Source organism: Sminthopsis crassicaudata, chromosome 4 (assembly GCF_048593235.1).
Source record: "Sminthopsis crassicaudata isolate SCR6 chromosome 4, ASM4859323v1, whole genome shotgun sequence".
NCBI lineage: Eukaryota > Metazoa > Chordata > Mammalia > Dasyuromorphia > Dasyuridae > Sminthopsis > Sminthopsis crassicaudata.
In genome coordinates, this window is record NC_133620.1 from 244,482,084 (window position 1) to 244,509,267 (window position 27,184).

Here is a 27,184-nt window from a genome sequence, read left to right on the forward strand (position 1 = left end):
AGTTAATATCACAGATACTAATTCAACATAAAAGTCAAGGCGATTATAATCTAGTTCCTTGAAGAATTAATAGACACTTTCCATTACTGTTCTACATGTAGAATTCGTCCAAAGAACACATTCAGATGTTTTAAACAGAGGGCAAAATAAGGAGGCAGTTTGTCCAGATAATAAATGGCCTAAAATGTAATAATCCTTTTATATTATTCTTTTTTTCATTCTGAAGAATAATATATTGGCAAAAAGAAATGTTTATTATCATATACACATGGGATGTATGTGTGTAAAAGCGTTTTAAACTTTTGAAACAGTCAATGTAATCAAAAACTAATTTGCCTGATTTTTTCATCCAGGGAACTGGTGGATTGGTTTTTGGTTTTTTTTGGTGTATATAATTCAAATGACTGTGACATTATAAAGTCAAAGATAGGCATGATATTTGCCATTTCCAAAGGAACAAAGTAACAGTGAACCAGAAAGTTGGATTTACAAAAGAGTTCAATGATTCAGTAATGATCTACTAAATATATTTATAGTTTCTCTCTCCAAAAAACCCAAAACAGAAAAAAAAAATCTAAGGCAATTGTAAAAAACAGATTTCTTTTTTCATTTTTTTCTTTTCTTCTTAACTTTAGATGTAATTTCAAATGAAGAATTTTCACATATGTGAAATGATATCTGCTATTTCACAGACAGCATTACATATAAAAAAATTAATGTGTTTAGAAGAATTAACCAAATTAACAGTAATCAAAATAGAAGCTCTCTTCAAAAGAAGTTAACAAAATTAAAATCTTTAAAATGATTTAATTTACTAATTTTTATTATGTCAAAATTAAAAATCAAACATAACATCAAAATTTTAACTTTTAATCCCAATACACATGTATATGCATATTTTACACATATATATATATATACATACAAATATTTATTTAATGAAATTATATGTTTGCTTATTGGTGACTTACAACTCTTAAGCACTATTTAAATAATATTCATAATCCCAGAAATTTAGAGCAAATTATTTGAAATCAATTTTTTAAAGTTGTTTCAAAAGCTTACAAAATTTCACATTCTATTAAATATTTTAGGTGGACCTTTAATTTGTTTCCATATTTGTTCTATAATATTACTTAATAATAGTAATAGTAAGTAATATTACTGTTTTTATTTTTCCATTATTACAAAGGATAATTACTACTTTTTGTTTTTGTGTCAAAATAATCACTTAAAAAGTAGCACTAAGAAGTGTTTTTTTTAAAGACTAAAATACTTCTGAACCACACATTCAGATTCAATAGTTGAGAGAGAAATATTTTCATTTATGAATGGTTTGCATGTGAAAAGTAAAGCAATGTGTCTTCATAATTAACAATACAACAATATAGAAAAGATTTGGAAGTACAGAAAAAGATAGTATTACTTCCAACATACCCAGATCTATTCTGTGACAAGAGGGAAGCTCTTGTGTTACCATTAGGAAGTAGCTGTGCAATCCCTGGAATGCTAGCAGCAAACTGGCACAAAGTGTATAATGGAAATTGTAGGCATGATGTAAGAAGGATTCTGCAATCATGAAACTGCACCCCTAAACAAAAAATTAAGACAAAGCATTACTACCTAAAAAAATCTAAAAACAGAAAAAAAGTTTTTTTTCCATAAAATTCAAATCAATAAAATTCAAATAATCCCTGTCAAATCTAAACATAACTAAGTCATAGCTAACGTAAAGCTTAATACAACTGTTCTTTTAAAAATAAGTCATTTAATCATATTAAATATGACTCAATTGATTAAACTAAATAACACTGAAACAATTTTCATTTATCTAATTTAAGTACAAATTTTTTTATCTTGCCTGTAAAAATTATTTTATTGGAATTATAATTGCTACTTTTTGGAACCAGAGGGGACATCTGAATTAACTAGGCCAGCATTTTGATTGGTTATGATTTATTACCTCATTACTTTCTAAGATTTTTGCCAAACTTGTTATCTATAAAGATACACAGTATGCCATATTATAAATGTTTATTATTATTATTGACTAATGTCATCTCCTTTTGGAGGGAGTTTCTGTTGAATGAACATATAATGCTTGAGGGTCTATCTTTAATTCTGCAGAGAATAGAATATTGAGGGGGATAAATTTCTCCAAAAGCATTTTTGTTAGGCTATTAAGGTTTTGCAAACAGAACAAAAGATAACTGTAGAAAGGTGACAAATCTGGGAGGTTGTCAAAAATTTCTTTTGTTCTGTATATATTGTAAACTAGGTCTTAAGGTTTTATTATAGTTTTGACAATCAGAATATGGAATCATCTGATAGTTTCTAAACTTTCCCTTTTAATTGCGAGAGTCCATTAAAAGATTCAATCCTCAAAGTGACTCTAATTATCCAAAATTCTACAGTTTACTGAAAGAATACTTATTTATATTCCATTTTTCTGAAATAAGAAAGAGAAAAAAATAAATATACTATAGTCTTACATCTGGAGTTAACTGTTTTGAGTAGTTATTACCAAAGACCACACTTTCAAGAGAAGGAATCACAGAATCCTTGTTTTGTGCTGGTGCATTCCTATTTAACCACGTATTCTTCACTGGACGAGGAAAGCTGAAGGAACAATTATTTTTAAATTACTGTTCTTTTTTTAAAAAACCAAGCAGTCTAAATTCAACTAAATATATACTAAATAAAGTCTTATGAAACTAAAAATTCATCTAAAGGGCAACATTTCTATAAGATTTTGATTTCTACTAATGCATTTTTGAAGATAATTTTATAATTATTCCTAGAGGTTAAATAAGAATGAGGCTGAAAAAACTACAATTATTTCTGTACTCAAGACAAAGATTCTCAAAAATATTGTTATTCTCCTCTTCTGGTGAACTGCCACATAATTCAGTCAGTGGACAAAAAAATAATAGAAGGGGAACCTGACAAAGTTGAAGCTAATGACATGTCAGTTCAGCTATTTTTTTTAAAGAAATGCTGTGAGGAGTACTCAAATTAAGTAGTTCACAATTACCTAAATATTTACATAATTTTTCTGATGTGGGCCAAAATTTATGGAGTTAGGATCCATAATTTAAATATTATAGGAAGAAAATCATTTAATGTATTTGGTATCTCAAGAAATAGAGAGGATTTCATAGGATCATAGAATCAGAGATGTAGAGTTGGAAGGGACTTTTATGATTTACACCCACAGCTGGGATATTTTAAGCCTTGACAAAATGTCTACAAATTCTTTTAGGTACTATCTGAACAATTCTAAAGTCAAAGCAGACATGGTAGCACAAATCCTCTATAAAAAAATCTCTATATAAAGAAAGTGACCATTTAAAAAATAATTCTACTATTTCTATTACATACTGTTGTGTGAGATAATGATAACTGATATTTGTTAAATTAATGCACTTACACCATTTGCAGAAAGTAAGAAGGGAAAAAGAAATCAAAATTGTCATAAGCAACAAGCACATTTCATATGCAAAAAGAAATTTGAATTTGCAAAAATAAAAATGTTATTATCTTAGAAAATAAGAGATCTTCAAGTCTACTGTAAATTCCATTTCCTGCCAAATGCCTTTCAAAATTAAGTGTTAATATGACTGTTTTGAGAAAAACTGGATTAAAATAACTTACTAAAGAAAAAGAAATAGATCATGTGCAAGCTAGGCATATCAGAAAATCCAGAAATTACTTAATTTAAATAATTAAGTGAATTAATACCTATTTAATGGCATTAATTTAATTTTACTTCTATTAGAACAAAAATAAAACAATACGAAATGCTCAAGGTCTTTTTGCTATGATTGGAAGACAAATCTATAATAAATAAATTTAGGAAAAAACTTGGTGGAACATTTAGAGCTAGGAATATTACCTTTAACATGACCTTGGACCAGTACCATCAGCAAAAAGCTTTGCCACTAATCTTGTTCTGCTGCTTCTTGCCAACCTCCCAACTTGATTTGTAAATAAGTAGAGGAAAATGAGAGAAAAATTCTGCATTCACAGGAAGGACAATTCTAGCAACAGATAGCAGGCTTCATCGAAGTTACTGAGGGCAGCAACATTAGCTATTAAAGGCACCTCAACTTTTCCTCTAGCCAATAAGAAAACCAACAGTTCATCCTCCTGGCATATGCATCAGAGTCAAAAGAATCTTCTTTCAATAGTCCATGTTTAAGTAAGCTATGCTTTTTTTTTTTTTTTTCTTACTAGTCTGGCAAAAACTGCTATGCTGCAAGAGGAAAGCACATGTTTAACTAAAATCAGTGTGATCTGGTTAATAATGGAAATGGTAGGCATGATGTAAGAAGGATTCTGCAATCATGAAACTGCATCTCCATATTTCACTACTTAATGAAAGCCACTAAAATGAGCATGTGAGGGATAGTCTATGTAGTAATTAAATGAGATCCTATGCTTGCATTAATTCATATAGTCTTAGTGAGTTTGGAAAACTGGAGTTTTTAGTTAAGGTTTCTTCTATAAAAAGAAATTCAGAGTAGCATACAATTAAAAAAAAATGAAAATCTCCATTATGGACATCAAATAGTTGTAATGTAGGTTTGTAAAAATAAATATAAAAAAAGAGGATGATGACATCAAGAAGTGAAAGCTTTTAGGATCTTTATAGTTTAACTTTTATGCTATGTAAGTTCTGTTCACAGATATTAAACATTTTTAATAGTTTTTTTTTAACTTAAGGAGAGTAATTTATCCCTACTTAAAAATGAGCAATTTCTTCATAAAATCATAGATTTACAGATGAAAAAACTCTTATAAGTCACTTAATCCAACTTTTTTATTCTATAGATGAGGAAATTAAAACAAACAGTGGTTGAATTACTGGTTGAGAGCCATATAGCCAATAAGTAGGATTTAAACTTAGGTTTTCATATTTCCAAGTCCAATGCCCTATCTGTTATACCACACTGCCTCTAATGGTACATTATCTTTTAAATAATTCAAGAAATGAAATAATCCAATGGAAATGAAAATAAGAAGAATCTAAGTTTAGTATTTAAGAGCAAAAAACATCACCACGGATATACAAATCTAAATACGGTAACTAGAAATTGCTGAAGTAATCCTTCTGATATACTGAACATTATTTCAAAAATTTATTACAATATACAATAACTAATTTTAGCCTTCATAACTAGAAAAAGCACATGAAATAGAAAAGGGTTTAGCAAAAAAATTTTAAGATCAAAATTTTGGAAAATCAAAATATTATCCAGGTAAATGTTAAAGAAGCTGGAATTATTCAATCTAGAGATAGGAAGAAAGAATGATAGGAAATTTAATAGCTAAAATATATAAAGGGCTTATATGTAGTAGATGCATATAAACAGAACAAAGGGAAAATGGTCTTTTACTGCAGCTTTAAGATTCAGACATAAAATGAATTTCCTGACACTAAAGGTTGTCAAATACTTGATTGGGTTATTAAAAGAGGTTTTAGAATACTTTTCTCTACAGTCTTAAAAAACACAATAAAGTAGTTCTAATCAAATGCGAATTATATTTTGACATGACCATGCTAAAGAATAGGGACATCCATGGAACAACTTTCGTTTGTACTAAGATCTTACAAATTTTTACTATGTTTTGGATAAAGAAATACTATTACATGATATATCTGCTAAAATTTATTATATACTTATTTTATCATAATTTATATTACCACAAATAAATCTGAAAAACTTCTAAACAGTTCCACATTATTACATTATTCTTCAAAGCAATTTTCTTCCTATCAACCCCCCCCCCCCCAAAAACCAAAACATTGTGACTTAAGGATTCAAATAAATTTACCTTATCAATGGCTGGTGTAGTGCAACCAATGATGCATGGACTGTAACAGACACAACAGAAAGATGGAAATAATCAAACATGACATTAACATGATGATGAAGGCCTCTATGGAGGCTAAAGTGCAGCTTCAATGTTCGGCTACTTATTAGTTGCAAGGAGTTCAAGTCATCTGTCCTATTTAAAAAAAAAAAAAACAACAACAACAACAACCAAAAACGTTTGCATATAGGTACAAAAATGGTTTAGAAGACAATATTTCCTGGGTCAGTATAAAATAACAGAAAATAATGAAAAATTAACATAACATAATCTTAGGGAAAGGTCATTATTACTTTTAAAGATTCTCAACAAATGCTGAGAAATAATCTAAAAAGCAACACCCAATAATGAGAAGATAAGATTTGTCTCATCATTTTGCTCTCAATACCCATACCATAGGTGTCTTATGTAGCTGTCTCATAATAAAGTGTTTCTGGCTTTTCTGTAACTACAATCAAATTTTACTACACAGAAATTAACATGATAATACAAGGGCAATTGGTATTATAATATATTACAGGACAAATTCAAGATTGGCAAATTTTGAAAAACATTTCAAATTATTCTCCTTAAAGAAGTTTGTGAAGCCACTGTTGGGGACTTTGACATGTTTTAGTAAAATAAAAAATTTTGATTGAAATGAGATTTTTTTACCTGTAAAACAGTTTTGGAACAATTTTGAGAATTATGTCCAATTTAGCACTTACATAACAATAACCACAAAGACCAGATGATGAACAGAACAACTCTCTAGAATTTGGAGAAGTGGTTGTTATGTAGGAACCTGGCTTCTTAACACCATTATGATAATGAAATTCTCAAGACTGAGAAAAATCAGTAATACTTAAGATGGATTAAATGCAGAAAAACCACAATGAAATTCTACAAAAAATATTTTAAAATAGCAATTGCAAGACAACAAATAAAAAGTAAAACTATTTCACTGAATTTACAATTCTCTCTACATAGCAGTCAAGCAAGTTAAAGTATTTCTAGTAATGACTCATCTAAAATATATCTCTGATGATTTAGCTGGATAAACAAGTAAGCATAGTCACTCCTAAATTTCTTAGGCAGTTTTGAAAACGAGAATTATAACTCTGACAGGAATCAGTGCTGCTCATAAATTCATAAGCTGTAAAGCCCAAATATTACTAAAGTTAATTTACTGTACTTTTAAGTTGTGGGTCAATGTGCTCTAGTAGAAAGAACAATGAATTTTGAGTCCAGAATCCTGGATTCAACTTCTCATTTTTTATTTTTACTAGCTATATGACACATGGTAAAGTCACAAACTCTTAATACTTAAATTTCCTCATGAATAAAATGGGGATAAAATCATCAATAATACCCATAAGGTTGATGTAAAAACCAAAACAGTGTGTATAAAGTGAGTCAACAACCATTAAAAGCACAATAAATCAGATCTTCTTATGTGGAAAATGGGGATACTACTTACATTATGTTTCCCCAAAATGGTTATTGTGAGAAAAATGCTTTGTAAACTTAAAAGTGGCATTAAGAGGAGAGTTTTCATCTTTAGCATTTCATCATGGTATAGAAATACATAGAGTTCATTTTCCTATACTTTTTCATGTTAAACAATTTTGCCATTTAAATTTCATGTAATTTGAGTAGATGTGTGATTGTAGCATATTATTTTCAATTGGCAGGCCTAGGATCCAAAACTATATTCCTTAATTTATTTTATAAAGGAATTATCATCAGAAAGGAGATGTAGGGAACAAATGTTTATTAAGAATCTACTATGTGCCAGGCACCATAATAAGCACTTTACAAAAATCATATCGTTTGATCCTCGCAAATACCCTGTAAAGAAGATGCTTTTATTATTTCTGTTTTATAGTTGTGGAAACTGATTTAAGTGATCTGCCCCTGGTAATACAACTAGTAAGTATCTTAATTGTGATTTGAATTCAGATATTTTGGACTCCAGACCTAGTGTTCACTCTACTGTGCTAATAAAAAAAAAATTCCTAGTTCTAACTTAGTATAATATATCTAGGTATTTTAATAATTAACTGATTTATTTGAATACTTACGAATAATCTGTGTCTGTAAAGTGCAGATCTAAAGATAACAGGAAATTCATTTCATCAAGGGATTCTTCAATCTTAAAAGAAATTAATGCTTATGAAATCCACTTTGAATAGGTATAGAAAATATTGAATGCTTTAAAATATTTTTTACTAGAATAAATGCTTACCTTTTTTTCATCTAATAGCATTTTAACTTTGAAGATCATAACATCATTTATAACAATCTCTTCATTTTTGTAAAGAATTTGAAATATTTTACTGCAAATTACATTGTCATGAACAGAAGCTGGAAAGGCTAGATCCAGACCTGAAAATAATAAAGGATTGACATGTGAATGCAGAATATAAAAAAAATTAATTAAATGCACTCTACATAAAAATTCTGTACTCCTTATTTAATCAATCCAGGGTCCTTGCCATTTAAAAAATATTAAGGCATGTCAAAAAGAGTTCAAGAAATTTTTTTCTGATTAAGAACAGGAACACATAAATGCACCAACAAGAAGCATCAATTTGAGGAAATGCACAGAAGCTTAGACTTGATGTCCAACTATCATTGATTGCTTACTAGCAACAGGATCATCAGCAAATCAGTGAACTTCTCAACATCGGTTTCCTCATCTATAAAATAAATACTAATATTTATACTATATTTGCATGTTAATACACCAGTCACTACTAAATATTAAAATTACAAAAAATGAAAAATTGTCCTTGTTATCAAGAAACCTATATTCTAATTATTTACATATTGTGTAAATATATAAATTAAAAAAAAATTCTCCTGGCTCTTTTCACTTAACTTTGCAACAGTTCATGTAAAGTCTTTCCCAGTTTTTCTGAAATCATCCTTCTTGTCATTTCTTGTAGAACAATAACATTCACTGCAATCATAGATCACAGCTTGTTAAACCATTCCCCACCTGATGGGCATCCTTTGATTCCCAATTCTTAGCCAGCACACAAAGAACTACTAAAAATACTTTTGTACAAATAGGTCCCTTTATCTTTTGATATCTTTGAAATACAGACTAGCAGTAATATTGCTAGATCAAAGGGTGGGCAGTTTTATGGCTAGACAAGATTCCTTCACATTTTTTTTCACTGATGCCTTTGATATCTTTGACCTTTTTTTCCCCCTTAGTTCTATAAAAATATTTTTTGATAGTTTGATTGGTATGGCACTGAATAAATAGATTAATTTACATAGAATTGACATTTTTATCATATTGGCTTGGCCTACCCATGAGCAACTACTATTTTTCCAATTGTTTAGATTTGACTTTATTTTTGTGAAAAATATTTTATAATTGTGTTTTATAGTTCCTGGGTTTGTCTTGGAAGGTAAGCTGCCAAGCATTTTATAATGTTTACATTTTAAATGGAATTTCTCTATCTCTTGCTGTTGGGCTTTTTTGATAATATACAGGAATGCTGCTGCTGATACCTGTATATGTGGGTGGTGGTGGTGGTGGTATTCCTTATTTAACCCATTGCCAAGACCAGTTAAGTATTCGAACTACCTGCCCTCTCCCACCCCCCAATCTAATGCCTCTATGTTGGTCCTTCTTCTGCACCTCATTTGGATAAGGTAATTATTGTTTTTACCTTTTCCTAAACAATTTTGTTTTTAGAGTCAGTTCATACTCAGCTCTGCCCTACATTTTCCTTTGAGTTACCCAATGTCTAATCTTAAACATATGGTATACATTTCCCTGTAACAAACAAGCAATTTGTCCTAGTTGAGTCCTTGAAATTAATTGTGGCTCTTCCATGTCCTGAAAAATCTACAATTATTCTCATATATTCTCTTCTTGATCAGTACTTCAGGACTGTTTTTTAAAAAAGATGTTTCATGTTATATTCTATTTTTTCATTCTTTATATTTTGTTTTGTTATAGCTTCACTGGATTATCCTTGCCCAATTCTAACTTTCAAAGAATTATTTTCTTCTTTATGACTCAATATTTCCTTTTCTAATTGAATGACTTCTTTTCATAATCTTGTTTTTTTCAACAACCCTGAATAAAAAGCTTGCCTTCTTTCCATTATACACTTAATGCTGACTTAATACAAGCAAATATTTTTGCATAATGACAATTAACATTCATATATATATATATACTTTAAAGATATTTTCTTCACAACATCACCTGAATAATTAAAATATTATTTTATTGATTTATAAATGAGGTACAAAGAAACCAAGTAGTATAAGCGGAAAAAAGTACTGAAATCTAGTGAACATGGTACATGAACTGTGTCACAGAGGTATAATAAGTAGCATGCTACTTTAAAATTCCACACCAATATTCCTTTTTCTACAAAACATTTCTTTTATATTCTGGAATAAGGATAATTAGGAATGATGTAAGCTACATTTACAGAACCAATGTGCTAACTTAATAATCCATATATTAATATTTAGAAGTTTAAAGAAGATACCTTGGAAGACTGGTATAAGTAAATTAAGTAAATATAATGGTATAGTAAATTTTCAAGTGCCCCAAAGATCAAAGTTTACAGATGGTATTAAAATACCTACTGTTCATAAAATTTATTCATCTTAAAAAATGTAGTAATCTTATTGTGGGATTTTTCTTTGAGAATATTATAGACTGTAGTTCCAAAATGGCTTAAAAACTTTCAAAGGCTTGTTAAACTAGATTTTAAAAAGCACGGCTTTAAAAACATGAAGACTGACTCAACACAAGCTATGTTCACTTTTTTCTTCTGTTTTTTTTTCTCTCTCTATCTCTTGGTTTTTCTCTTTTGAAATGTATTAAAAAAAAATCAATGTACATGTCTAACCAGAAAAAAAATAAAACAATTAAAAACAACCCCCACCACACCCCCAAGAAGCAAACAACTTTATTCTCTATGTGTAGATGCTTAGGATTAGAGTAATTACTTAAAATAATCTTTGGTAGATCTATACTCTAAACACGGAATGGCTTTGTTTCTTCCACACCTATGAAACTCGGCTAACAAATTTTTCAGTAATATTTGATTTTTCTCTTTTATTCCATTCTCCATTGATTTATATAAAAAAATTTTTTTAAACATTATTTAACAAAGGCTGTTTTGTCTTTTATGATCACTTTAATCCTCTGGCTAAAAATTCTCTTCCTTGTTAACAATTGTAAAAGATACCTTCACAAGTGTGAACTGTCACCTCCAAACCATAATGAGATATGAAAGTAGTATTTTAATGGAAGACAAAGAATAATACAACATACTATTCTTTTCTATTTTGCTTTAAATGTTATTTAAGTGCAGTTCAAGCGGAAAAAAAACCCCATCTATTTACATCTTTTTTCTATAGTCCTATTCTGACATAAGATCTCTAAAGAAAAGGTATATGTACAGATTATTCTACTATGGATTTTCTACTATTCTAAAAAATAAAGGAAAATGGGCAAACAGAACAAATATAAATAAATGTCAAATGAGCTTCAAATAATTCAAGTTTTCTACTTAAAGCCAAAATAAGTTAAAATATTATAGCTAGAGAATTAAAAACTCAGAATTTGGGTGTGACTAAAATGGTTAAGCAAGCTAATTAATTAAATTAAGTAAAATGAAACAATGACTTCATCTTTGGAAGGCATTTAAGCTTGATATGTAACACTATCTGGTCACTGTCAAATAAAACAGAGATGAATCATGGTGGCATCACTTGGTGAATTGCTTGGGACAATAAATAATTTTGATCTAGTTTAATTTTGTGATAACAATCATTATGCTATTCACTCACAGTAGATTGACTCAGAAACTCTGAACCTAAAGATATAAAACTGATTTGAGCTGGTTTCACCATCTTTAATTAATTATTAAAGTTTAGTGCTGGGTTTTATATTAACACTGTTTTCTTGTTTTTAATTCCTTAGTTTTTAAGAACAGATATTAAAGAAGAAATATATAAAAGTAGTAGTTCTTAAGATCACATTTCATAGACTTACATAAACTAATGCTGAATGAAGTGAGCAGAACCAGGAGAATATTGTACACAGTAACAACAAGATTATATAACTATCAATTTTAGTAGATTTGGCTTTTCTCAACACTACGGTTCAAAGCAATTATAATAGACTTAGGATGAAAAATATCATCCACATCCAGATTGAAGCACAGTATTTTCCTCTTTCTTTCTTTGTTTTTTTTTCTTTCTTGTGTTATTTTTCCTTTTTAGTCTGATTTTTCTTACACAACATGACATATAGAAATATGTTTAAAAGGACTGCCCATATTCAAACTTTATCAAACTGCTTACTGTCTTAAGGAGGGGCGAGGTAAGGAAGGGAGAAAAATTTGGAAGTCTTACAAAAATTAATGTTGAAAACTATCTTTACATTATATTTGGAAAAAATAAAATACTACTGAGAGGAAAAAAGATCACATTTCATTTAGTAGGTGATTATTACAAAAGGTTTTTGGGATGGGGTGAGGTGGAAGGAGAAGTCAAGCATTTCAAGCATAATTCAAGTCTAGAATGAAAAGAACAGCCCCACTAACATACAAAGGAAAAGTGCAATCAAAAATGAAAAATACCATGTATTGCTGCAAAACAACCCAGATAGCCAAAAGAAAAAACAAAACAAAACAAAACAAAAGCAAAGACTTTGGAGGGATCTTATAGCAAAAGGATCAATTATTCATTTCTATAAAATGTATTTAAATATCTTTAAGTTGGAAGAACATTGAGAAAACCAGTTCAAAACAACAACAACAAAAAAAACCAACAAATTAGCTGCTAATGCAAGGATTCTTAAAATGGAAATATATAAACTTAAAAATAGTGTTCATGAGCCTATGCAGATCTGATCATCTTTACGAGACAATACAATATCCACTACAAACAATATTCAAGGATATTTTTTAAACTCTCGATGTCTTCTCTCCATTGAAGAAAGGAATTAAATATACTGATGTAATGAAAAGCAGAATTGCTCTGGCATTATAGAAATTCCCAAATAAAGACAGAAATCACAAAGCAAACTTGAACCATACAATATTTCAAAGAAGACTAAGAAATTTATTCAACATATGTGGGGAAAAAACACTTTTGATGGGCTAAGAATATCTTTAAATCTCAAAATTTGTAATTCTATGTAAAATCATACAGAACCAGCTATTACATCAAGCTATGCCACCATAGCACCAGGGCCTAGCCAGTTCAGCTATGTTGTCAAAAGCACTGTCCTACCATGCTCCTCTCCAAAATCTGTAGGGGAAGCAAAATCATGCTTCTTATCCCTTATTTTCAGGCCCATATTCTACCATATTCACTCTTGAGCATCTCTTCCTTTGAAGTTTACTCTACAAAGATATATTACTCTATCCAGATCTTAGTAGATATTATCAGCCCCTGAAATATTTCCGTTTTTTCAAGGAGTTTTAAAACTGTCCAAAGACGGAATTTAATACAAACCCCATAATATATTACTGATTTATGTAAAGTTATTTATCTATCTTGTGTCCCTCTTTGTACCATATAATTTAAATTTTCACAAAAATTAGTATTAGCAGGGAGTTTTATTGTACCTCTAGATAAGTTTTAAAGGCCAAAAATACTTACAACACTGCAATCATTAATACTTTTTTTTTTTTTAAATAAACTTTAAAATGTTTCTTGGCTTACCTGTTGCATGTAACAAGCTAGCTTCTAATCTGTGGGGAATTCTTGGAGGAACTTTCATTGAAGCCCGAATTTGGTAAAAACTGAAGCAAAAGAAAAAATAATTTTGATAATTTAAAAAATGCTAATTCTTTTTTTTAAATTATAGCTTTTTACTGACAGAACATATGCATGGGTAATTTTTACAACATTGTGCCTTGCACTCACTTGTTCCAACTCTTCCCTTCCCTCCTTCCACCCCCTCCCCAATTGGCAGGCAGTCTCATACATGTTAAACATGTTAAGGTATATCTTAGATACAATATATGTGTGCAGATCCATATAATTCTCTTGTTATACAAGAAGAATTGGATTCAGAAGGTAAAAATAACTTGGGAAGAAAAACAAAAATGCAAGTAGTCCACAACCATTTTCCAGTGTTCTTTCTCTGGATGTAGCTGATTCTGTCCATCATTGATCAATTGGAACTTAATTGGATCTTCTCTTTGTCGAAGATATTCACTTCCATCAGAATACATCCTCATACAGTATCGTTGTTGAAGTGTATAATGATTTCCTGCTTCTGCTCATTTCACTCAGTATCACTTCATGTAAGTCTCTCCAAGCTTCTCTGTATTCATCCTGCTGGTCATTTCTTACAGAACAATAATATTCCATAACATTCATATACCACAATTTACCCAATCATTCTCCAATTGATGGGCAGCCATTCATTTTCCAGTTTCAAGCCATGACAAAAAGGGCTGCCACAAACATTTTGGCACATACAGGTCCCTTTCCTTTCTTTAATATCTCTGGGATATAAGCCTAGTAGTAACACTGCTGGATTAAAGGGTATGCACAGTTTGATGACTTTTTGGGCATAATTCCAGATTGCTTTCCAGAATGGTTGGATTCTTTCACAACTCCACCAACAATGCATCAGTGACCTGGCTTTCCCACATCCCCTCCAACATTCATCATTATTTTTTCCTGTCATCTTAGCCAATCTGACAGGTGTATAGTAGTTTCTTAGAGTTGTTTTAATTTGCATTTCTCTGATCAAGTGATTTGGAACACCCTTTCATATGAATAGAAATAGTTTCAATTTCATCATCTGAAAATTGTCTGTTAATATCCTTTGACCATTTATCAATTGGAGAATGGCTTGATTTCTTATAGAGTCAATTCTCTATATATTTTGGAAATGAGGCCTTTATCAGAATCTTTAACTATAAAAATGTTTTCCCAGTTTATTGCTTCCCTTCTAATCTTGTTTACATTAGTTTTGTTTGTACAAAGCTTTTTTTTTAACTTGATAAAGTAAAATTTTCTATTTTGTTATCAATAATGATCTCTAGTTCTTCTTTAGTCACAAATTACTTCCTCCTCCACAAGTTTGAAAGGTAAACTATTCTATGTTCCTCTAATTTATTTATAATCTAGTTCTTTATGCCTAAATCATGAACCCATTTTGATCTTATCTTGATGTATGGTGTTAAGTCTGGGTCCATATGTAGTTTCTGCCATGCTAATTTCCAGTTTTCCCAGCAGTTCTTAGATATCAACTCCTTATTAGTCACTGTTGTAATGTCTATTCCAGTCTAAATGTCATTCTTTGTCCATCTTCCCCAAAGCAAACTTGTCTTTGTTGTCAGTAATCATTTCTCCATCTAACTTCCTATTAGTAGGACAACTAATAATTCTTTTTCAAGTGGCTAGCCATGTTTTCCCTTGAAAATTATATATTCATGTCATCTGATCATTGTTCAAGTAGGAAGCATATTATTACTCTTACAGATATGTCAATTCCTTACATATTGTGGATGGCAGGTATATAGATGAGACATGTACTAAATATATTTTCCTTATTTTCTTTTTTTCTCTTTTATTAATGAGTTCAGTGACTGATTCAGTCCTCTCTCTACCCTAACTTCTGTCTCATTCTAAAGGATTTTAACATATATATAATATATACTTATGTTCTCTCCAATATAAATTTGTATAGTATATGAAATATACTACATATAAAATACACTAATATTCCTAGTTTCTCAATTTACTTGATTCCCATGAACTATTCTCTTCATCCTATCTCATTTACTAGAAATAGGGACTTTGATCTTTCCATAACACAAATCCATGATCATAACACTTCCATGTTACAAAATTCCAAAATTTCTCTATGTGATCATAATCTGTTATATTCTTCCTAAATCTATTCTTCATTATTATTATGACTTCCTTAACACAACCTACGTCCTGGCTATCCTTTCATTCCTTCCAATATCAATCTCCTGATAACCTAATTCAACTCTATCCTATCCTCCATTGTCAAATTCTTTTCCCATTATAATGCTTTGCTCAACTCCAATTCTGGATTATTTCCACATCTGCCTCCTATTCACATATTGCTTAATAAAATTGGAGGAAATCACTAATGTGTGTAGTACAATTTATACTAGTTAAATGTAACTGGCTCCTAACCGCAGCAAAGGTGTTGTTCCAAATCTCTTTTTTCCCCCCCACTTCCATCCTTTTTCAGCTAAGAACTTCATCTCACGTTACCCTGAAGTTCTTATTGCCTCCCCTACAGCTCTCAATCTCCTCTAGACCTTCTGCACTGTGGCTTCCAGCCACATCATTCAATTGAAACTACCTTCTCCAAAGTTACCAATGATATCTTAACTCCCAAATCAAATAACTTCTCAAGCCTCAAATTCTTTAACCTGCTTAAAGCAATTTCTATGGAGAAGATAACAGTCTTCTCAACGATTGCCACCTAACAGACCAACAAACCAGTCAGCTAAAGCAATAAGGCACCCTGAGAGAGAAAAAAGAAGTACTATGTGTCAGGAAATTCACACCACTTATATTATCTCAAGCAGACTCCAAAAGAAAGATAGTCCAAGATCCTGAACCTAAAGGCTTTAGCCTGGGCTCTTAAGCCAATGAGGGAAATAATGAAGTTCACTTTCCTTGTTATCACTAACTGCTAACCAGTTCTTACCAACAAGCTGTTAACTTCAAAAGCAATGGGAGTGGCAATATTCTATAACCCCATTTCTGTTTCCAGCCCAGGCCCCAAAGATAAACAATCTTGGAGAGATACAACTTGGCAACTAATTCTGCAGGTGCTATATAGAACATAGCTTCTTAGCAGTTAAAGCTGCTAAGAGACCAGGCAAATAAAATTCTTGCCCTAACCCTAGTAGAAATTAAGAATATTTATTACTTCACTTAATGGAGTTGTGAACTGATCCAATAAATTGGAGAGCAATTTGGAACTATGCCCTAAGGGAAATATCATTGCCAGGTCTATATTCCAAAGACATATAAATATGTCCGTACACACACACACACACACACACACACACACACACACACACACACACACACACAAATGGTGTATGATTATGATGGAATGTTATTATGCTATAAGGAATGACGAGCAAGATGATTTCAGAAAAACTTGGAAAAGACTTACATGAACTGATGAGAAAGTAAAATGAACAGAAGTAGAACATTATAGAAGGAGAATAGAACTAGAAGTAATGGCAATATTGTAGGATGAACTGTGAATGACTTTATTTTCAGCAATACAATGATCCAAAATAATCCCAAAAGACTCATGATGAAAACAATACTATATACCTCCAGAGAAAGATCTGATGTCTGAATATGGGCTGAAGCATACTATTTTTTCACTTTCTTCTTTTCATTCTTATTTTTTTGTGTTCCAGGCTTGTAAAAAAAATGACTAACATGGAAATGTCTGACATGATTACACATGTATAATATATATTAGATTCCTTACCCTTACAAAGAAGAGAAAGAAAAAGGGAGGGAGGAAAGACTATAATTTGGAACTCAAAACTTTTAAAAAAGGTGTTAAAATTGTTTTAATATGTAATTCAGGAAAAAATAAAATATCATTAAAAAAAACCAAAAATATGCATTACCATTCTATTTTGCCACATCATTCCATGGGACCTTTTTCTTCTGACTTACACTTGAACCTAGGTTTTGTAAGGCCCCTTAGAACATGAGTTCTTTGAAAGGAGGGTCTGTATTTCTATTTATATACTCAGGATTTTCTCAACAGTTTGTTTGTAGTAAGCACTTAGCAAATGTATTTTCATTCATTCATTCATTCATCTCTTTTTATCATCTTGACACTTTGGCCTTTTTCTTCCTCAATTTTGTGACATTGCTTTTTTTTTTTAAGTTTTCCTGTCTAAATGTTCTTTGGTTTCCTATGTTCCTTTTCATCTATTTCATGCCCACTAACCAAGGATGTTCCCAAAACTCTTTTACTTTTCTTTTACACTATCTTACTTGTGATCTCATCAACTCTCAAGGGTTTCAATTATCATCTCTATACTGATTGCCACTTTATCGAGGCCTAATCTATTTCCTGAGCTAATCTCACATTATCACCAACTGCCTTTTTTGACATCTCTAAGTGGATGTCCAATAGAACTCAATTGTTGAAAACAGAATACATTTATTTTTCTTTCTGAGATGTTCCCATCTTCCCTATTGCTCTCAAAGATACCGCTTTTGTTTCCAGTCATCAAGATTCATAATCTTTGCTTTATCCTTGACTCTTCACTCTCACTATCTCCACATATTCAATCACTTGTCAAATCTTGTAATTTCTTTTTCTGTAATATTCTGTGTGTACACACAAGCACACACACATAACCATTCTCCATTTGAACAGTCACTGCATTGGTTCAATCCTTCATCACTATCTCAGACTATTTTTAACAGTCTTTAAATTAGGCTTTGTGGCTCAAGTCTCTTATTCCAATCCATCCTCCACACTAATGACAAGCAAGTGATTTCTCCAAAGCACAGATATGACTTTTTCATCTCTCTATCCAATAAATTATAACAGCTCCCTAATACTACTCACTACAAATAGAAATCCCTCCATATGGTAGTTAAAGCTCTTCATAATCTAGTCCCTTCCCTATATTTTAAATCTTGAACACATTTACTCCTCTTCACAATATTTCAGGTGTACTGGTCTATTACTTGCTATTTCTCACATGACATGCCATTTCTTCTCTCTGAGCCTCTGCAGTGGCTGTCTACTAATATTCTCTCCCAACTTTTCTCTTTTTAGAAACTCTGAAATCAAAGCTTTTTAATATGAAGAAATAATTTGTTCTTTTAATCCCATTGTTTTTTTCTCTCCTTTTCAAGACTGCCTTTCACTTTAGTATGCTTGTATTCTCCATTTGTTTCCCTCTCACATATCTTTGGAGAGGCTTAGCACTAAAGATTTAAGTTTTTCTATTCTGCTAATTATTCTAGCTTTTCAGGCCATCAATTCTGGCATTTAACTTCTCTCAATATTATGATTTTTTTCTTGATGATTGTGAAGTCTTCTGCTACAATTCCATGGAATCCTGAAAATTTACAGGGTTCTGTATTTCATCAGCAAGTTCTTTCATCTTGCAAGAGTTAGTTGGAGAGATCTGTAATCTTTTGGATGCATTTATACTCATCTTCTCTACCAATATCTCTATTGATTTACCTTCCTTTGTGCTAGGTTTTTAATTGAATCTTCTTCCTCTTGAAATATGTGACAGAATTAGCCTTTTCGTCCCCCTTATATCTCTCACTTGTCTCTGAAGTAAGGTATTCCCTAAAGCAGGGGCTCTCAAACTACAGTCTGCGAAGACAGATGCCTGCTGAGGACATTTATGCGGCCTGTTGGGTTATGGCAAATGGACTGAGGAGTGGAGACAGTGTGAGCTGTTGTTTTTACTATAGTCTGACCCTCCAACAGTCTGAGGGACAGTGAACCGGCCCCCTTTTTAAAAAGTTTGAGGACCACTGCCCTAAAAGCTGAACAGCACTGTTGACTTAGCTTCCTCTCACCCCAAGAAATTTATTTTTTCACTGACCTCAGTCTCTGGCCCAAGCAAGCTTTGGGGACTGGAATGGCCTTAGCTGCATTTCAGATTTTTTTATTTTAGGCCCAGTACAGTATAATACACAGGCATTTCCCCCAATTTCCTTCAATTCTTTAGTTCTCTGATTTGGTTTAATGAGCACTTGTTGCTTTTTCTGGGATTTGAGGAGGGTGCTGTGGGGATTCCAGACAAAGTCATCTTGGGGTTCCCTAATCTAGGTGCTACTTCAGGTAAAAGGAAGTTTGATTCTCCCTCTTCACGTGGGTAAGCAGTTTAGATGTCTGTTGCATTTTTTAACTGTTCATTGGGGGAAGGAGATAGATAGGTGTGCTTTGCTGGATATTCTGGAATAAAAAGGAAATCCTTGGGTGGGTCCTAAAGCACAAACTAGTAAGCTACTTTGTGCCAAAGCATAGAATCTTGTGAGGCAGGAATACTAATGAGCATATTATGGATTAGTGCTCTGCACTGTTCATTCATTGGGCTTCTTGCTTTCTTGTCCTGAGGATTCAGCTAATTGCTCTCCCTAAAGTTCATAATTCTTATTTTTTTTCTCATTTTTAGAATGACTAGAATTTCTAGCCCTTCATCTTGCTAGTCTTATAACCTAGAGAAAATATTATTTCTCATGAGTCAAAGGAATTGATTTTAAAGACAGAATACATAAGAGATAATTTAAGAGACAGAATACATAGAGATAATTTAAGTTGCAATCCCAAATAATATATACCACGAAGCATTTAAGATATTCTTAAAAAACTTGAACAGAAGTGATTACATTACTTGACTTGCAAACACTCCAAATAAGTAGGTAAATAATGAACAATCTGTTGAGGAAAAAAAAATTTCTCATGCTTCTATGTCTACAATTTTAAGAAAAAGATTGACCAATGGGTCAAAAGAAAAAGGTCAAAGGACCAGATTCTAGGGGAACAAAAGGATTTAAAGAGCTGAAGATTTAACAGCAACTTAATCAGAAGCAGCAAAATAGGAAGAGTTAGTGTACTTTTTATGGACTGTGTGGGATTGAATAAAGGCACTTTAATGGGAATACACCCTTTAATGTGCCTTTAATTGTGACTTGAAACTTTATAAACAACCAGAGTTACAGCTAAAAGTTGCAGGTGTTTTTACCATCTCTTAATTATCATTTTAAGTATTTCTTTTAAAGATGATTAAGGTTTTGAATTCTCTTATCTGAGGATTATCTGCTTATATTACAAATCTCTAAAGAAATTTAAATTAAAAGCTTATTATTATTGATTTGTATTCTTTTATTTCTGGGTTAGATCTCCCCAATTGGAATCAAATTGGAATGTAAGTCAGGACTCCTCCAAACAATGGGAGATAAGGTCAGATTGGGGTGTGAGCTTCTGCATTCAAGGTATTTAATCTTGTATTCTGAAGTTTTACTTTGCACTTCTTTATTGACAAACCCCATGTCATATGGGAGATACCATTTCTCCTGAAACTATAATAAACCTCTTTTTTTTTGTTTTGTTTTGTTTCTTACTCTTAAGGGTCTCTGATTGTTTTTGTGGTCCCTACTGTCCCACACATGGATTAAACCCTTCATCTCTATAAATGAGACAATATATTTGTACGAGAGAATAAGAGAAAGAGAAATTAAATAATAATATGGTGAGCAGTTGATGTACATTTACAAAAGTCATAGATGAATAAGAAAAGGATAAGAATTCCTTTAGTCTCTATAGAAACTATAGAAGAATAGTATAAATGCACAGAACTGGGAGAAAAGAGAAAAGGGAGGTGAAGGACAGTAGCAAGAAATAGGAAAGGAAAAAGGTCTTACTAAGAACAATGGCACTGAAGAAGAAGTGGGCTTTTGTAGGTAGAGATGGGGAGCTTCATTCAAGGAAAAACTGCATCAGCTTAAAAAAAAAAAAAAAAAAAAAGCAGTCTCTCCCGGAAAAGAATTCCATCCTAAAAGAAGGGCATTCTAAGGGCAACCAACTCCTAGAATTGAAGTAAAATGAGATCTTTTGGGGGTTCCGGATCCCTTTCTGGAGAGCTCCCAAACCCTGGGAAAAGCCTGTAAACTCCCAGTTAAGTGATCTCATTCAGTTTGGAGATTTGGCTAGAGATATGATTGTACCCTCTACTGAGTTGAAGATTAGTCCCACACCACTCCCAGTAGTTCAAACTCCTAAGATAAGTGATTTCTTTTCTATTACAGATCTAAGTGCAGGGAATTGCATGGGAATCTCATTCAATTTTGAATGAAAGCCCAAGCCTCAAAGGCCAATAAAAGACAACTCTGAATCCCGAATCTTTGCAGAAGTCCTAAACAGGACTCTCTCTTCTTGGCAAAGCTGCCTGCCAGAACTTTTGCCCACTGTGAAGATAATCTCCTCTCAGTGTTAACCTTTGCTATCTAACAGGACCTTTTGACTAAGAAGTCTGTTTCCTAAAAGGCTGGCTTCTCAGTGCCAATAAAAATCCCTTTTGCCATACAGATTTCGGGTTTACGAATTCTTTCGAATTGGACCTGCCCCAAGCAGAGGGGATTCCCCACCCCAATTCTCAAACCTCTTCAAAACCATTAACCACATAAGAATGGCAGTAAGAACATAGAATTAAGAGATGATAGTGTGGTAAGGGCTGGAGGTAGGATCTCTTTAAGGTCTGGGTCAGAGTGATTTCTACCATGTTAATATACATAATAAAAGATATAGATTATTTACTTGACAATACTTCTTTAATGAAGAAATATTCTAAAGTTTGAAAGACAGTTTGGGTAAGGGCGTCTAGCATCTCATCCCACACAAAGACCATGTATTATTTAAGCTTTGAACTCTCTCAAATGCCAAGAACAGTGATCTATATCCAGTAAGTGCTTAACAAATGTTTCTTGAATAGTTTTATCTTGGGTTCAATTCCTTAATAACTATCCTTCTCAGTCTGAAGATCATTCTTCCAGGTAAAAAATAAACACGTAAAATGGAATCGAATAGCTCTGCCTCTTTCCTCTTTGCATGCTTCCTTCAATATGATTCTCAACCCTTTTCGGATCTTTGCTAAGTAATACAAATACAAATGTCTTTTTGTTGTCATCCACTGCTATTTTGATCTCATTTTCAACTTCAGTACTCTGTTTTCAATTTAAAGCCTTCTTGATTTGTTCAATAGGTAAATATTTTTATTGATCTTTATGACATACATTAGGGAAACTAGGTGTCATCATACATAGAGCAGCAGGCTTTGAATTCAAATCCATGTTCCCATACTTACTATTTCTGTGACCCTTTACAAATCACAGGTTCCTCATCAGTAAAATGAGCTAGAAAAGGAAATGGCAAACCACTACAGTATCTCTGCCAAGAAAACCCCAAATGAGGTCATGAAAAGCTGGAAATAATTAAACAACAAAATGACATACATTCTATTTCCTACTTAGAGACCATGCATATATTTTAAGTTGAGCTCCAGAAATTCATATTCTGTTCTCAGATATCTTCTTAGCTAGATGTTCACTTACCAAATGTGCCTCTTTTCTTAAGTTCAATTAGCAGCAATGATGAAAATATTACTTATGCTGCCCTAACGTCTTTAGTTTCTTATTCAGTATTTCATAATACCTAGAAATATTTCTAGGAGCCTTCTAGTGAGATAATTTATATTAATTGCTTCTGGTCATGGGGTTTTACCACAATAAAAACAACAATAACAACTAACATTTATTATAGTTCTTTAAGTGTATATAATATTTTATCTTTGTTCTTACTTATCTCCATTGGTTATCCTGCTATAACTCTTCCTCTTTTGTGGCTAAACTCCTTGAGAAAGCCATCTCACAACAGAGAAATTTCCATTCCTTCTAAACTCTCAACCATCTGTCTGCTCACTTCAAAATTGCCAATGATGACTTAATTGCCAAATCTAATAGCCTTTTCTTAATCTTTATTCTTTTTGAACTTTTTGTAGTCTGCGACACAATGTTGATCACCCTCTTTTAAGTTCATAAGCTTTTCTCTAGATTTTTGTGTCACTATTCAATCCTGGTTTTTCTCCTAATTAACCATTTCTTTTTAGTTTCCTTTGTTGGATCTTTGTTCAGTTAATCATCAGGTTTATTGGCTAGATTTCTTTCTTAAGCACCAAGCCAGAAACCAAAATCAATCTGATTCTCAATGACCAGCAATGGACCTAGGTCAAGTTCCATTTAATCATTTGAGTCCTAACTGACTAAAACTGAATGTAAATAGCAATCACTCCAGCTTTGGACAGAAACCCTGAGGGTCTTCCCCTCCCAAGTTTACTTATTTAGAATTTTTTTTTTTTTTTTTTTTTTTTTTAGTAGGTGAAAGAGAACACTCTTTGCCTTAATAGCTAGCTACCTAGCCTTAATCACTGAATGGGTGGCAGACTCAAACTGAGACCTGTTGAAAACCTTATTTTAAAAAAGTCTCCCATTTTATCCAGGGCCATCTCCAGCCATCTTGAGCTACATCTTGCCATTAGACTCAGTTTGCTCTGGAGGGGAAAGTCAGGCAGGTGACCTTACAGAATGCAAACAAGAAGTCAGGATACTGTAGGTGTCCCTTAAAAATCTTGGAGTTTATCTTTTTTCTCTAGAATATTTCACTGGATAGCCTCTTTGCTAATGGCACCTAAGGTTCATGATCAATCCTCAGAACATAGAAAATATTCAAATCTGCTAATATTTCTGGGGGGCTCAATAGTCCTTCCTCTCCGATTTTGCCACATTCCTTTAAAAGGTTAAAGCTCAAACTGAATTTTATATGCCAGTTATTACTTAGGTTAGCTAGGTGGTACAATGGATAGAGAGTAAGCCAGGCGTGGAGTCAGGGAGAATCATCTTTCTGAGTTCAAATCTGGCCTCAGACACTAGCTGAGTGACTCTGAACAAATCATTTAATTCGGTTTGCCTCAATTTCCTCATCTGTAAAATGAACTGAAGAAGTAAATAACAAACTATTATCTTTACCTAGAAAACCCCAAATAGGATTAAAAAGAGTCAGATTTGACTAAAAACGACTGAATAAAAACATTAATTATTTGGCACTAACAGAAATATAAAAAGGTACACTCTCATAGATGTCTGACATGAACATCCTAACTATAAAACAGCTAGGTGGTAAAATGATAAAGAATTAGACTTGAAGTCATGAAGATCTGAGTTTAGTTCCAGTCTTTGATACTTATTAGCCTGATGGACCTTGAACAAGTCATTTAACCTCATTTTCACTGTTCATTTGTGAATTGGAGAAAAAAGCAACTATCTCCCAAAGTTATTATGAGGATAAAATGAGAAATCTATAAAGTATTGTGCAAACCTTAAAGTGCTATGCAAATGTCATTATCATTACTAGTCCAGTATTCTTCTGTTATATCTTCTTTCCTTAGTAATGTAATGCAAACACTTAGAAAGGTTTTCTCAATTTCAAGTCTACATAAAACTGCTAAAGGTCTAATTTAATTCTCATTTCAAGTCTTAAAATAGAGAACAGTTGTTTAATATCATCATATCTTCACATATTCATATATAGAACTAAAGTAACTCTAGTCTTCTTGATATGGAGATATTCTGAATAATATCAGTGGGGAAATGTTATATTTGGATATGCCCCAATTATGAAGTGATTTTTTTTTTTTTTGGACACAGGAAATCTGAAAACAGATTCTGGCTCATTTCTATGTCATATTCCTACTATCCTGTAATTCCTCCTACTATCCTGTAATTCCTCCTACTATAACAACATCTTAAATTATCCTCAATTTATCCCAGAATGACTCTATGATGTTTTCAAATCATTATTTTACATTTTCATAGTTTAAAAATCTTTTTTTGCATTAGTTTCACATTGCTGATTTCTTAACATCTATTTGGCTCCTTATATAAAAAAGGGAAACAAATATAAAAATAATTATTTATCAACCATAATATATGGAAACTAGAAATATGCAATATTCCCAAAGAAAAGAGGATTAAGGTTTTTTCTTTTCTTAAAATAAATTATTGTTTAACCTTAATGTCAGTCTTGAGTAAATAATCAGACAGATGCTGAAAACGAACATTTGGTTATAGAAGCATTTCTCTTAAAACAATCTTGTTCATCTGTCTTCATGTAGTTTTGGATTATCCTTATCTAAACCAGATGCTTTATTACATTCCTTTCTACTTATAGGTCAATCTTTTTCTAAGACAATCATTTTAAAAATTACATATCTATTAGTGAAACAGAATGGATTTTAATTTTAATATGAAATACATCAATATAGATAAGTCTTACTTTTAAATGTTAATACATTCTTTTTACTGTCCACAAGGTATATAAATATCTGTACCTGTCTCAAGCTTTGGTACCTTCTAATTGTTGTGCCTTTTTCAAGTGGAATTTAACTATTACTATTATAATATTAATTAAACCCAAAATGAGAAAACACAGGGGACTGCACTGAACCCCACAGATGAAAAAGAATGTCTTGAACTCAATTTTTATTTAATTTTTAACAAATATAGCCTGAACTTACCAAACATTTAAGTGCTTACTATGTGCAAGGTAGTGGATTAAGCAACAGTATTTCACATTCTATTTTGTGATGCTATTTAAAAACATTTTTAAAAGAGAAAACTGGAACAGAATACTTAGTTACTTGAGATTTAGAAATTTTTTTCTTTGTATTCTGTGATATTTTTTAAAATATCAGAGATAACTGGAAAAACACATAATTAACTCTACATCATATGAATATGTGATTAATGTCACTTCAAATGTCAATTAAAAGTAATAGTTATTTAATAACAATTTTAAAAACTTAAACAAAACATTGAAATTGTACCACTACTAAAGACAGATGTCTAGATAGTTGCAAAGTACAAAGATCAATGTGCTAAGCATTCATGTTGGATCATAAGGATACAAAAACAAAATGAAACTGACTTTGCCTTCTAAGGAACTTGAGTTAAAATAACATGCAGATATAAAAATAAATACAAGTTAAAGTAGAAGATTATTCTTGACCTGAGCTTTGAATCAAAGTATTCAACAAAATAGAAGTAAAGACATAAGGGGTTCAGCCAGGGCAAAGGCTCAGAGATAGGAGATGAGTATTATATACGAGGAACATTTGCGAGAAGTCTAGTTTGACCAGAACAAAAAGTACATTAAGTGAGGAAAGATATATTTTAAGTATAGTTAAGAAAAGCTTTAAATGATAAATAAGAGTTTGTATTTGATATGAGAAGTAATAGGAAACCACTAATATTTATTTAATATGCAACAGTACATACATATCTCTAAGCAATGATAGCCTTTCACAATTAGCTATCATATTTCAGGAAGAAATGAAGAAAAAAAGGCAGCATGATAAAATATAATGAATAATAATTACAGACATTAATTCCCTTCAACAAGTATTTATTATCCTCTAAAAAACAAAAGCTGTTTCATCTTTTTCTATATATCCCATGTTTGGCACAAGTAGGTGCTTAATAAATGCTTGTTGATTTATTGATACAAGAACTACTTAATGTTACAAAATATACAAAGATGAGTATGACAGTCTTTATGGATATTCAAGTCTCTCAAATTCGTAGTGAATGAAGAAATGAGAAACCAGAGTGCAACAAAAAGAAAAAAAATGAATGCAACAATTGTTTACATTATATTTAAGACTACTAAAAAGGGAGACATGGAGAAAGATAGAACTAAAAG

The 27,184-nt window shown here is 31.6% G+C and overlaps 1 protein-coding gene across 5 annotated transcripts in view; it reads right to left on the minus strand.

The window, feature by feature from the left end:
• FAM135A (family with sequence similarity 135 member A) overlaps window positions 1–27,184 on the minus strand; it is a 110,657-nt gene that overhangs the window by 54,586 nt on the left and 28,887 nt on the right. For all 5 annotated transcript variants that reach the window (XM_074310571.1, XM_074310569.1, XM_074310570.1 and 2 more), the window contains exons 4-9: window positions 13,579–13,658; window positions 8,105–8,244; window positions 7,941–8,011; window positions 5,839–6,012; window positions 2,493–2,619; window positions 1,438–1,591 (exon numbers count right to left, since the gene is read on the minus strand). In XM_074310571.1, coding sequence (XP_074166672.1) covers window positions 1,438–1,591; window positions 2,493–2,619; window positions 5,839–6,012; window positions 7,941–8,011; window positions 8,105–8,244; window positions 13,579–13,658 — 746 coding nt within the window. The remainder of the gene's footprint in view (window positions 1–1,437; window positions 1,592–2,492; window positions 2,620–5,838; window positions 6,013–7,940; window positions 8,012–8,104; window positions 8,245–13,578; window positions 13,659–27,184) is intronic.